At 36.0% G+C, this 14,543-nt stretch overlaps 1 protein-coding gene across 2 annotated transcripts in view; it reads right to left on the bottom strand.

The window, feature by feature from the left end:
* Positions 1–6,485: 6,485 nt before the first annotated feature.
* The window catches only part of LOC105509964 (inversin-like), a 50,058-nt gene continuing 42,000 nt past the window's right edge, over positions 6,486–14,543 (bottom strand). Inside the window, exons 4-5 of one of the 2 annotated variants that reach the window (XM_011939505.1) lie at positions 8,108–8,198; positions 6,576–6,613 (exon numbers count right to left, since the gene is read on the bottom strand). In XM_011939505.1, coding sequence (XP_011794895.1) covers positions 6,591–6,613; positions 8,108–8,198 — 114 coding nt within the window. In that variant the 3' untranslated portion in view covers positions 6,576–6,590. Of the gene's footprint in view, positions 6,614–8,107; positions 8,199–14,543 lie in introns of both variants that reach the window. The other variant, XM_011939508.1, reaches the window with a different exon arrangement.

The following is a 14,543-nucleotide window of genomic DNA, read 5'->3' as shown; positions in this document are numbered from 1 at the left end:
CACACACACACACTTAGTTTACAATCTGCACAACATTGAAATAACCAAAGTTACATACATGAAGTTTACAGTCATTACTTCAAACTACAGTCTAAAATTTTAGCCCAAATTCCTTAAAAGAAAATGACTTGAAAAGAGATGAATGACAAAGTGACAGGAAAGACTTGAATAAAAGGACCCAAACCGTGTCTTCTGAAATCTATAATTAAGATAAACTATGAGTATATGTCTAATAAAGTGCCTGAAAATGAGTAGTTATGTTGGTGAAATGTTAACTTTACTATTATAAAATCTAAAACACCACATATTTAGACATAGGTTGAATTTAAAATACTTTGAGATATAGTGTAATGCCTGATACATATTAAATACTAAAAATTTATCTGTTGAACAAATAAATGAAAAAATAAATGAATGACATACCCATCAGAATTGGAAAGGTGAACAAGTGGATTCTGATAGAGTATATAAAATTTTTCAAGAGGCTGAGTTAATACTGATGACATAATTTAGACAAGTATAGTAAAAGAATAAAACAACTTTTTGAATTAGTGAAGTTTATTTAGTACTAGTGTTTCAATGATTAAAGTTTTCTATAAGCAGGATCTATTTTAATACCAAAGATTAGGATGAGAATCCTGGTGACTCATAAGTGGGAGAGGTGAAAACTATACTGAATGGCCAACTAAGAATCAAGAGGACCTGGGTAGGTTACATGATGAATCCAATTCAATTCAGCAAGCTTGATTGAGTGTCGTTAAGTACTACTAGACATTGGAAATAAAAAACATGACTAAGATACTCTTCCATATTAAGATGCTCATCATCTGTGGAGAAATAAAATGTGTAAACAAATAAACATATTTCAGTGTCATAGGTGGTATAACAGTGGTTGAGTACACAAGGTACTGGAGGAACAAAGGATAGAATGGTCGATTTTACCTAAGTATGTCTGGGAAAGTTCAAAATGTGGATACAATAAGATGCTGCATTTGAGTCCAAAAACCACAGCCATATTAATATAGGATGTAGTTTAGGCAGTTGTAAGTATAAAGCAGATTTAGAGCTTTTATTTGAAAAATCATAAATATGAATCAACTGTATTTCATTGCTAAAATGTCAACAGTGATAGTCATGTAACACTCTGAGCTCATCAGACTGGCATTGTATTCTGTTGTAAGTATCACATTTTCAAGGGAATTTAGACAAATACGTGCATATCTGGTGAAAGCGATCAGGATGAGAAGGAGACTTGAAAGCATATTATATGAAGAATGGGTGAAGGAACAGATAGTACTAAAACTGCAAGAAAATTTCTTCACTTGGCCAGAACGATTCTTTTAAAAATATGTAAGTCAGACCATGTCACTCCTTTCCTCAAACCCTTCTCATCTCATTCAGAGTGAAAACACATTCTTGACAATGGCCTATAAGGCTCTACAGGATCAGGCTACCATTCTTTCTCTTTCCTCATCTCCTATCACTTTCCTTTTGGTCATTCATTATAAGGCATATATATATTTATTATTATTATTTCAGACAGTGTCTCACTCTGTTGTCCAGCTGGAGTGCAGTGGTGTGATCTCGGCTCACTGCAACCTCTGCCTCAAGGGTTCAGGCGATTCTCCTGCCTCAGCCTCCTGAGTAGCTGGGATTACAGGTGCCCGCCACCATGCCCAACTAATTTTGATCAATAGAATTTGATGTGTCTTGGGACTGAGGAAGTCAGAAGGAGTTAAAGATTAGGGTAATATTTTGAGCCCAAATTACTGAGGAATAATACTTTTCTTCATAACAATGGGGAAATTGACAAAGAAAGCTATGTTTTAGGTTACAGTGGGATATTTAAATGTAAATTATGGAGGGAGATGACTAACTGAACTAAATTTAGGAAAGAGAGCACCACTGTAAATTCAGACTTGCAAGTCAGTCTTATCGAAGTAAAGTAGAACAACTGAGTTCTGGGGAGAAAGTATAAATGCAGGAAAGGACTCTATTGACTGACAAATGTGTGTGTTTCATAATCTGCACATAAATGATGAGACTAAAAAGGTAATCTGCTATGCTGTTTGGGAAGAAAGTCAATTAGACATCCAGGATTTCTTGTTATTATATATATCACTCTGTATTCAAGATACAGATGCATCCCTTTTGAACCCTGAGGACTACCTCATAGGGTTGTAAAGGTGTACAAATGGTGCAATGCATAACCTGTGTAGTTATCTAGCAGTCCTGCCTCAGTGGTTGACTGTGCTAAATGGTGAGATCTTTAAAACCAATGAAGAATGTCTTTCTCACCTCAAGAATGCTCGGTGCATAGACAGTGGAACAGATGCCCTCAGCTTATAGAGAGTGGAACAGAATATGCCCTCAGAATATGCTTGCTGAATGAGCTCCCAGAAGGGCATTGTTTCAAGGTTCTCTTGACCGTCTTCATTTGGAAGTAGCAAAGGCTTCATAAGAAACATCAGAGCAAAGCCTGATGCTGCTCTGTTCATAATTTTACAGCAATCATTTGTACTTCCAGAGGCTACCCTGGTTAGAAATCATGAAGTGGGTTCCTCTCACAATACTGAGGACACATAGTTTGGGGAGATGATCCACGGTAGCATTTTCATTGTGGTCAAGTGTGATGACATCCTCTTAGCACATCCATTCTGACAACAGCAGAATCATTGGCTTCGATTCATTAGAAGGGGATTTTGATAAATAAACCCTTAGCTACACTTTCTGAGAAGGCTTCAGAGTTATGAGGCAAAAAAATTAATTCCAACTACTCAAGCAGAGACACTGGGCAATTTCATAGTTATTAGTATAACTCAGATATAACATTTTAATAGGAGGCATCCTCAGTGATGAAGATATTTTCTAGATGAAGATATTACTGATGAAGATATTACCAAAAGAGGAGTGCTATAAACACCAGAGAAAACTGCCTTCTGTTATAGTTTAGTCTGTACTTTTTATGTATTTGTATTAGTGTGTTCTAGCAAATAGGAGGTAATTGGTTATGGAATTCCTATCTATGATAATGTTCCAGGAATAGCTTTGTGTCTATCTGGTGTTACTAGTCCAAAGATTAAAAATGCTGGATATAATTTTCTCTGAAAAAAGTAAAAAACCTATTAACATAAAAGGATGTAGCTAGTAGAGCCACTCTGGGCCACTGATTATCTGTATGTCAGTATGTCATTTACTTGGTTATCTCTGCAGTATATACTATTTATCTCCAAGTTTTGGAAAATTAATTCTGATTTTTCAATATCTAGTTCAAATTATCTCTCCTTCATGAAACTTTCCCTAAAACTTCTCCTCATTGAATATTCCCTTCCTCTATCTTTCTATACCATTTTGTTTGTATTCTTTTCTAGTACATATGCATTCTACCTTATACTTGATTTTTTTGTAGATTGTCTTAGCCCATTTGTGTTTTTATAAAGGAATACCTGAGGCTGGGCAATTTATTTAAAAAACAGGTTTATTTGGCTCATGGTTCTGTAGGCTCTACTAAATGCATGGTGCCAGTATCTGCTTCTAATAAGGAGCTCAGGAAGCTTCTAATTATGGGGGATGGTGAAGGAGCAGCAGTTATGTCACAAGGCGAGAGAAAGGGCGAGAGAGAGAGTGGGGAAGGGTGCCGGGCTCTTCTAAACAGCGATCACATGAACTAATAGAGTGAGAATTCAGTCATTACCTCTGGCACCAAGCCTTTCATGAGGGATCTGCCCCTACGACCCAAGCACCTCCCATTAGGCCCCTCTTCCAACCACTGGGGATCAAATTTCAACATGAGATTTGGAGGGGACAGATATTCAAACTATAGCATAAATACAGCTCATCTACTCCATTAGAGTTAATTTTGCTTACCTTTGTATTCCCCACAGTATTTAGTCCAGAGCATGGACCAGATGATAATTATAATAGTTAATATTCATTGGGCACTATTTTGGTGCCAGGCATTGAACTAAGTAAGAAGTTTGTGGGCATCAGTTCATTTCATTCTCATAGGAATGTGGTAGTTTAGGTATCATTATTATTCCCATTTTTCAGATGAGGAAACTCAGAATTAAAGAGATGTCACAGAGCTAATAAATAAATGAACAGGGACTATAGGGACTATAGGTCCAACTCCAAGAACTATTCTCTACTCTTTATTCAATATACTTAGAGAATTGAAGTGTAATAAGAACTCTGTTGTCATTGAAAGTTATAAGTGGAAATATAAAGATTTTTTTTCTGGAGTGCTAAACTTTTTTGCATTACCAATCAAATCAATATTTTAAGAATGGAATGCAATAGTTATGGTACAGAAAAGACATGAAAGGATTCCCTTGGATCAGCTAAAATATATCCTATGAGGTCTTCACTAAATATAAGAATATAACAAGATAGATCTACTAAGAGGAAAGAAAAGCTATCATTCTTTACAAATAGATTGGAAACTTCCCAAATAAAAGCAATACAGATGGCAGAATAATAAAAACTGGAATGAAAAATTGGATATGCTATGCCCTTATTGAGTGACAAATGTTCTGTGATATATATCATGTTAAGAAATACTAAGAAATATGAAAATAAATTTAAAAAATGGGAGGTTAGAACAAGTAAGCTTCTTCTGCATTAGAAACATTTAAAAGGAGACCATAAAAGTGCCAGAAAAGGTAGCATTTTATTGTAGGAGATAATGAAAAATGATTTGGGAAATGAAGGAAAACAGGATTTAGTACCCTTTTTGAAGTCAAAGATCTGAAACTCAGTTAAATTGCAAAGAAAATAAAACATGTAAGGAACTGCAGGAATTGCAAGGAATTGTCACCATTAAAGGTTGGCAAAAAGTCCGGCTCAAAATAAAATTTAGAATTTTTTGAAAGTCTGTTTTTGAACTTTTTTCAGACAATAATAATGCATGCCTCTTGTGAAAATGTTTTCCTATAATTTAAACCATGAGTTTTCTCATAATACTACTATAAGAAATTTCTACTATTTCTTGGCCGGGCACAGTGGCTCATGCCTTAATCCCAGCTCTTTGGGAGGCCGACGCGGGTGGATCACGAGGTCAGGAGATCAAGACCATCCTGGTTAACACGGTGAAACCCTGTCTCCACTAAAAATACAAAAAATTATCTGGACGTGGTGGCGGGCGCTTATAGCCCCAGCTACTTGGGAGGCTGAGATGGGAGAATGGCATGAACCCAGGAGGCAGAACTTGCAGTGAGCCAAGATCGCGCCATTGCACTCTAGCCTGGGAAACAGTGCGAGACTCCGTCTCAAAAAAAAAAAAAAAAAAAAAGAAATTTCTACTATTTCTTTAAATCTTTGCAATGTATATGATACATATGTATAACTCTGGTTATTTTTTAAATTATTTATTTATAAAAACGGTTTCTACTATACATATCCTGCGGCTAGCTTTTTTTCAGTTAACAGTATGCCCTACATCTTTCCATGACAGTACATATAGATTAATTAAATGTTTTAAAGTGGCTAAAAAGTATTCTACTGTATGAAAAATAGATTATATTTAACAGCTAATGATTAATTTACCTGTATTTTGCCATTATAAACAATGATGAATGAATATCCCCTATGTATGCGCATATATATAAATATATATGTATTAGTTAGAGTGTTTTATAAGGTACATTTCTAGTCGCAGAATCTAGAGTTAAAGAACATGTAAATTTTTACTGCTTTTTTTCTACCTTTTTGTTCGGTTTAAAAATCTTAATACTATCTGAAGCACAAAAGAGCACATATTAAATAAAAAGAGGAAATAAGGAAACATACATATATGAAACATATGAAGGGTAAACCAGAAATCAATATAGTTGATTGTCATCAAAAGCAGGGAAAATGAGACAGGACATGGGAGAGACTGAAATTTGTCTAAATCTACTTTTCCATGTAGTTTCAACTTTTGAAAAAGTTAAATCAATAAGGATGGGAAGCAGGGGAAATTAAACTGAAACATAAAAATAACTGTATTTTAAATACACCAGCACCTTGGGAGGCTGAGGCAGGCGGATCACTTGAGGCCAGGAGTTAGAGACCAGCTGGGCAACATGGCAAAACCCCATCTCCACTAAAAATACAAAAAAAAAAAAAAACCAAACAAACAAAAAACACCAGGTGCAATGGCTCAGGCCTTTAACCCCAGCTACTTGGGAGGCTTAGGCTCGAGAATTGCTTGAACCCAGGAGATGGAGGTAGCAGTGAGCTGAAATTGCACCACTGCACTTTCAGACTGGGAGACAGAGTGAGATCCTGTCTCAAAAAAAAAAAAAAGTATTCGTAACTCATGGAGTTTTAACATGTTTGTTTTCATTGAAGTAACTGTCTTTTTGCTACTCAAATTGTCCATCTTTGGAAGCTCCTTCAACACGGCTTCTGTGGCCCTTTGACATCACTCCAGTATGCTTTGTTAGACACCTTGCCATCCAGCACGACCAGATGAGCCAGACTCATTTCGTATATTACTTGTCCCAATTTCCAAGCTGCCACTTCTCTAAGGAGTTCTGGTTCCTTTTAGTGGTATTGAGAGACACAATCTGGGTGATGAAGGTGATCCTTCATGGGGTTAGTCATTACTTTTAGGCTTTTTCAGTAGACTGTGCTATGAAATTCAGAAATATAAATTTTTAGCAGACAAGTATACCACCAGTTTATATTTGTATACTTCTTATACTGAAAATCTTGGTTAGTAATGAATTTGACATATTCACTTGCTTCATCTTACCTTTACATAGTGATCCATTTATTTGTGTTGTGTCAAAATAACAGTAACAGTATTAATAATAACAGTATGTTTACTGAATACAGTTTAGGATTTCTTTGTAGCTCTCTTTGTCCTTAGGATATATCCTACTATGACTGCAGAGTCAAAATTACTATGCTTTAAAGTCAGTTGGGCTGGGCGCAGTGGCTGATGCCTATAATCCCAGCACTTTGGGAGGTCAAGGTAGGAGGATCACTTGAGGTCAGGAGTTTGAGACCAGCCTGGCCAACATGGTAAAACCCCATCTCTACTAAAAATACAAAAAATTATCTGGGTGCGGTGGTGCATGCCTGTAATTCCAGCTACTCGGGAGGCGCAGGCAGGAAAATCACTTGATCCTGGGAGGTGGAGGTTGTGGTGAGCCAAGATTGCACCACTGCACTCCAGCCTGGGTGACAGAGCGAGACTCCATCTCAAAATATAAAAAATAAAAATAAAAAATAATAAAGTCACTTGAAAACTTCACTCTGCAGTTAAGCTACCAACTTAATACACAGGTGTCTTTGTTTAATTTGGCTATCAATCTTTAAGGACTGCTCATTGTAGACACTTAAATTTTTTTTTTTTTTGAGATAGAGTCTCACTCTGTCGCCCAGGCTGGAGTGCAATGGCACTATCTCGGCTCTCTGCAACCTCTGCCTCCCAGGTTCAAGCGATTTTCATGCCTTAGCCTCCTGAGTAGGTAGGATTACAGGTATGTGCCACCAGGCCTAATTGCTAATTTTTGAATTTTTAGTAGAGATGGGGTTTTACCATGTTGGCCAGGCTGGTCTTGAACTCTTATCTTAAGTGATCCACCCACCTTGACCCCCCCAAAGTGCTAGGATTACAGGCATGAGCCACTGTTCCCAGCCTATAGACACTTAAATTTTTATAATTACGGAAATAATTTATGAAGTTTCAAAATCAAAACTATAGAACAAGATATACTCAGATAAGACTAGCTTCCATCCCTGTCTCCTCTACATTATCTCCTTCTCCCTTTATGTAAGAGTCTTTATTCATTTTTCATTTACTCTTCTATATTTTAAAAATATAAGAAAATATTTTTCTCCTCTTTCCTAGAAAAAAGGTTGCACATACTCTTTAGCACCTTACTTTTTTCTCTTAACAATAAACCTGGAGGCCACTTCATAGCTATATATAAAATAGAGAATATCATACACAATATTCTGCGCTTGCTTTTTTCATTCCAGATCATTTTATAACATTATATAAAAGTATTTATCATTACTTCCTACAGATGCATAGCATTCCATTGTGTGAATATACTCTTGTTTATGTAGCCAGCCCTCTAAAAGTACATTTGCAGGCAGGGCACGGTGGTCACACCTGTAATCCCAGCACTTTGGGAGGCTGAAGAGAGCAGATGGCTTGAGCCCAAGTTTGAGACTAGCCTGGGCAACTTGGTGAAACCCCATCTCTACCAAAAAAAAAAAAATTAGCTGGTTGCGCTGGCACACACCTATAATCCCAGCTACTCAGGAGCCTGAGGTAGGAGGATTCCCTAAGCCTAAAAAGGTCAAGGCTGCAGTGAGCCATGATTGTGCCACTGCACTTCAGTCTGGGTCACACAGTGAGATCCTGTCTCAAAACAACAACAACAAAAAAAGCGCATTTGCTTTCAAGCTTTCTCTACTACAAATAATGCTGCAATTAAATAACCTTGTGCATACATTTCTTAATTTTACCACGTGTATAGAATAGATTCCAGAAGTGACAATGTTAGATCAAAGGTAAATGCATATTCTGGTTAATTTTGCTGGATATTGTTATGTTTCCCTCTGTAAGGGTTGTACCAATGCTATGGTTTGAATGTCCCTCCAAAATTCACGTTGAAATTTAATCGTCATTATGTCAGTATCGAGGTGGGATCCTTAACAGGTGATTAGGCCATAGAGGCTCTGCCCTTATGAATGGATTACTGCTGTTTTCATGGGAGTGGGTTCCTGATAAAAGTGAGTTTGGTCTCCCTTTTCCCTCACTTGTTCTTGCCCTCTTTTGCCCTTCTACTTTCCACTGTGGAATGACACAGCTTGAAGTCCCTCAGCAGATGCTGATACCTTGATATTGGACTTCCCAGTCTCCAGAATTGGGGGAAATAAATTTCCTTCCTTATAAATTACCCAGTCTGTGGTATTTTGTTGTTGCAATACAAAATAGGCTAAGGAAACCATTTCCATTTGATTTAGGAATATGTGAATGCTCATTTCCCTACAGTTTTGCCATCAGAACATGTTGTCAAACTTTCGGAGTTTTGCCAATCTGAGACATGAAGCATGTTATGTCTTTGTGATTTTAATTTTTATTTCTTTTATGATGAACAATATTGAGCATATTTTCTGTGAACTATCTAGATATACTCTTGCTCATTTTTATAGGGTCATTGGTCTTTTTCTTTTCTACCTTATATATGAGGAGTATTAAACCTTTGATAATGATATAATTTGCAAATATTGTTTCCAATTTGTCTTTTTTTTTTTTAACTTTCCTCACCACATTTTCTGGAAGGAAAAAGTCTTTCTTATCACTATGTAGTCATATTTATTAATCTTTTTCCTATCACTTCTATATTTTGACTCGCAGATAGAAAGTTTTCCTTACACCCAGATTCTTCACTGCAAACCTTCTTGGTATCTTTAACATTTTATAGTATGTATAAGCATTACAATTCAATTAAATAACAATTTAAAGCATGCATCTCTGTGCACCTGTACACACACACACACACACTTAGTTTACAATCTGCACAACATTGAAATAACCAAAGTTACATACATGAAGTTTACAGTCATTACTTCAAACTACAGTCTAAAATTTTAGCCCAAATTCCTTAAAAGAAAATGACTTGAAAAGAGATGAATGACAAAGTGACAGGAAAGACTTGAATAAAAGGACCCAAACTGTGTCTTCTGAAATCTATAATTAAGATAAACTATGAGTATATGTCTAATAAAGTGCCTGAAAATGAGTAGTTATGTTGGTGAAATGTTAACTTTACTATTATAAAATCTAAAACACCACATATTTAGACATAGGTTGAATTTAAAATACTTTGAGATATAGTGTAATGCCTGATACATATTAAATACTAAAAATTTATCTGTTGAACAAATAAATGAAAAAATAAATGAATGACATACCCATCAGAATTGGAAAGGTGAACAAGTGGATTCTGATAGAGTATATAAAATTTTTCAAGAGGCTGAGTTAATACTGATGACATAATTTAGACAAGTATAGTAAAAGAATAAAACAACTTTTTGAATTAGTGAAGTTTATTTAGTACTAGTGTTTCAATGATTAAAGTTTTCTATAAGCAGGATCTATTTTAATACCAAAGATTAGGATGAGAATCCTGGTGACTCATAAGTGGGAGAGGTGAAAACTATACTGAATGGCCAACTAAGAATCAAGAGGACCTGGGTAGGTTACATGATGAATCCAATTCAATTCAGCAAGCTTGATTGAGTGTCGTTAAGTACTACTAGACATTGGAAATAAAAAACATGACTAAGATACTCTTCCATATTAAGATGCTCATCATCTGTGGAGAAATAAAATGTGTAAACAAATAAATATATTTCAGTGTCATAGGTGGTATAACAGTGGTTGAGTACACAAGGTACTGGAGGAACAAAGGATAGAATGGTCGATTTTACCTAAGTATGTCTGGGAAAGTTCAAAATGTGGATACAATAAGATGCTGCATTTGAGTCCAAAAACCACAGCCATATTAATATAGGATGTAGTTTAGGCAGTTGTAAGTATAAAGCAGATTTAGAGCTTTTATTTGAAAAATCATAAATATGAATCAACTGTATTTCATTGCTAAAATGTCAACAGTGATAGTCATGTAACACTCTGAGCTCATCAGACTGGCATTGTATTCTGTTGTAAGTATCACATTTTCAAGGGAATTTAGACAAATACGTGCATATCTGGTGAAAGCGATCAGGATGAGAAGGAGACTTGAAAGCATATTATATGAAGAATGGGTGAAGGAACAGATAGTACTAAAACTGCAAGAAAATTTCTTCACTTGGCCAGAACGATTCTTTTAAAAATATGTAAGTCAGACCATGTCACTCCTTTCCTCAAACCCTTCTCATCTCATTCAGAGTGAAAACACATTCTTGACAATGGCCTATAAGGCTCTACAGGATCAGGCTACCATTCTTTCTCTTTCCTCATCTCCTATCACTTTCCTTTTGGTCATTCATTATAAGGCATATATATATTTATTATTATTATTTCAGACAGTGTCTCACTCTGTTGTCCAGGCTGGAATGCAGTGGTGTGATTGTGGCTTACTGCAGCCTCAACCTCCTGGGCTCAAGTGATACTTCCATCTCAGTCTCCCAATTGGCTAGGACCACCGGCATGCACCACCATGACTGGCCAATTTAAAAAATTTTTTTTTGTAGAGATGGAGTCTCCCTATGTTGCCCAGGCTGGTCTCAAACTCCTGGGCTCAAGAGATCTCCCACCTTGGTCTCCCAAAGTGCTGGAATTACAGGTATGAAGACTAATTTATAGTAATTTTCTTGTTATTTTGCAAAAATTCTATGCATGCTCCCATCTGAAGGCCTTTGTTCTGACTGCTCCTTCTGCCTGGAATGAATGCTCTTCCCTCAGCTGTTCACATGGCTAACTTTCTCACCTCCTTTAAGTCTTGCTTCAAATGTCACCATCTCAATGAATACTATTTTGATTGCTTAACTTAAAATTACAACCTTTCCTCCCCAGCCACCCCCTCCCTAGTTTTCTTAATCCCCCTCACTTTGGCATTTTAGTTATAATCTGTTGTCATATTTGTAAATGATCATCTGCACCTTGTAAAAGCTTAACAGCTAAAGGAGGTACAAAGAGACCTCCTTTATTGGTCCTATGATTTGTCATAGGAAAAATGTCGTGCCCAAGAGTTGACAATATTCATACTATAGGAATAATAATCATCCGGATTCCCTCTCATCCTTTTTTGAGTTATAAACTATGAGTAGGAAAAAAAAAACAAGAGGAGATTATGTAAACAAATATGGCCCCATGACATAAGTAATTAGAAAATTAATGCTCAGATTTTCTTTAGAATTTATGGTATATACAAAATTAATTTTTAAAAGGTTAAATGAAAGTAAATGGATTTGAAGTCCCTTTTTACCAGTCATAAAAATATTCGCTGGCCCTATGCCCAGAGTTTAAAAGAAACCAGCATGAGTCTAATGAAAAACAAGCTGTAGGTTTCATGGAAATTCAATATATACTCTTTCTTTTCCTTTTAGTTTTTGATTGGTTTCCATGGGAATCTAGGCTTGTTAGATCCTGAATCTATTCATAGAAAGCAGATGCTTGTATTTTCATGACTTGGTAAAAATGGGAGTCAGAGAAGAGATGAAGATGATTAGAAAATGAATATGATTGTAGGAAACATAATCATATTTAAAACAAAATTCCACAGCCATGTAGATTTTAAAACGAAATCTTCAAGGCTGCTCTACTGTGTTTGAGAGCTATCATAAAGAAAAAACACTGGATTTAAAGAAAGAAGCTTTGGGTTCAAATCCTGAGTCTGACCTATGAGAAAGAAACCCTTCAGTACTTTGGAGGTTTGACAGGAAAACTGGATCTGGGAATTACTCATGACCAGAAGAACAAGAAGTCTGAGAAAGGAAGCTTTAGCAAAGTATGTAAATTTTCTCCCAGTGCAGCAGTATCAGGAACATTAAGATGAGAATCAGAAAATCAGGATAATTCGTCACTCTGCAAGTGACAAGGTGACCTTGAAGAACTTTTTCAAACTATACCTCAGTTTATTTATATAGAAAACACATAATATACAACTATTCCAACTGCCGTGAAGCTACTATAAAGCTAAGTGAAGTTTTTTTTCATACTAGAACCATGTTAGAAAAATTCAAAGTTGCGATTTCAATCAGAATGTGCTGACATGTTATTCCTTGTGACTATGAATTTTACCCATGTAAACAGAAGTACATAAACTATAATCAAAGTGTTAAAGGACAGACAGGTTTTTATTTCAACTCTGGTTTTGACTGGAATACTAATTTGAAAGTAAGATCCTAAATATTCGAAAGCAGCGTCTAAACTGGAAAATGAGAGGATAGGTTTAGAGATAGTTTCTACATACATGGAAGAAGACAAACAATACTGGTTTAAAAACTCCAGAAGTTGGAATAAAATGAAGTAAGACTCTTTAGGACTTTCTCACTGCTTGGAGAAAGTAGCCTAGCTAGCATTGAAGTCAACTGCAAGAGCTGCCTAACATCACCATCTCAATCCAGAGGTTTAAGATTCTAGGACATAAGAGTTTCAAATACTAAGATTTTCCTACATTTCTAAGTAATGTGGGCATCACAAATGTCTTTTGGTGCCTTCTTTCGGAGGCATACCAACAGCCAAACTCATGAACTATCACTAATTGCTTACTCTTCAGATATCCATTCACTACATAGCTTGTGGTAGAATGGGCACTTATTAAATTGTTTTAAAATGGACTAATGAGTGGATACAGCCACAGAGATGCCTAGTAGTATCCACTGAAAATGTTTAACTAACTAAAGCAAAAGGTATGAGTAATGGCACAAAACCCAATTTTTTTTTTTTTTTTTTGGCTGCAATGAACATGTCTTATCTATATAACAAAAAGAGTTGAAGAAAAACAATGACAATATTTGATACATGGCAGTCTGTTACCTTCAGAAAAGATTATGGGAGTTCTACTGTCACTTTAACAATTAGTTCATTTACATAACACAGTCAAATCCCAGATCTAAAGTTGTTTTCATACATATGCTGTACCATGTAAGTCACCAAGATAAAAAATGACTTTTCTTGACATGGATGGAATGTAGATGTGTTGGGTTTATAGAAGGACTGAAGTAGAGGTTGAGAATGTATAAAGAATGGAGGTGATTTATAATATATATTCTTCATTTAAAATATTTTGCAGCTTTAAATAACAGCTTTAATTAAAATCTTTTCATTTTAATGTGTTAAACATAAAATCTAATTCTTCTACTGCCTCTTCTCCTGTGCTAATATTTTACTTATGCTTCAGCTGTTTAAATGTTGCTGCACAGTTTAATTACTTTTCTTTGCACTAGAGTAATTTGTCTGGTGCTTGTTGCCTATGGCATTATATCCTTTGTAAACTTGCAGTTACCTTATGTCTATCCCTTTCCCTTGGAATTTTCTGCCATTCCCCAGTCTTGCTCAAACATATCTATTTCTATTAACCTTTTTGCTGCCATCATTTTAGAAATAACTTACTTTTACCTTAAAATTTTTGCATAAAATGCATTCAGATGGTTCAAAAAATAATACAAAAAGGTACATAATAAAAGCTTTCTCCCACCTCTGCTCTAATCGGCCCCATTCACTCTGGATAAATCATTTTATTAGTTTCTTTTTTTTTTTTTTTGAGACAGAGTTTCACTCTTGTCATCCAGGCTGGAGTGCAGTGGCGAGATCTCAGCTCACTGCAACCTCCGCCTCCTGGGTTTACGCCATTCTCCTGCCTCAGCCTCCCAAGCAGCTGGGACTACAGGCGTCCGCCACGTCGCCCGGCTAGTTTTTTTTGTATTTTTTAGTAGAGACGGGGTTTCACCGTGTTAGCCAGGATGGTCTCGATATCCTGACCTCGTGATCCGCCCGTCTCGGCCTCCCAAAGTGCTGGGATTACAGGCTTGAGCCACCGCGCCCGGCCAGTTTCTTATATGTCTTTAGAAAGGTTTTATATTCTTAATCT

This window comes from Colobus angolensis, unplaced genomic scaffold (assembly GCF_000951035.1).
Source record: "Colobus angolensis palliatus isolate OR3802 unplaced genomic scaffold, Cang.pa_1.0 Scaffold181, whole genome shotgun sequence".
In the NCBI taxonomy this organism is placed as follows: Eukaryota; Metazoa; Chordata; class Mammalia; order Primates; family Cercopithecidae; genus Colobus; species Colobus angolensis.
This window is presented reverse-complemented; position numbering and strand designations above follow the sequence as displayed.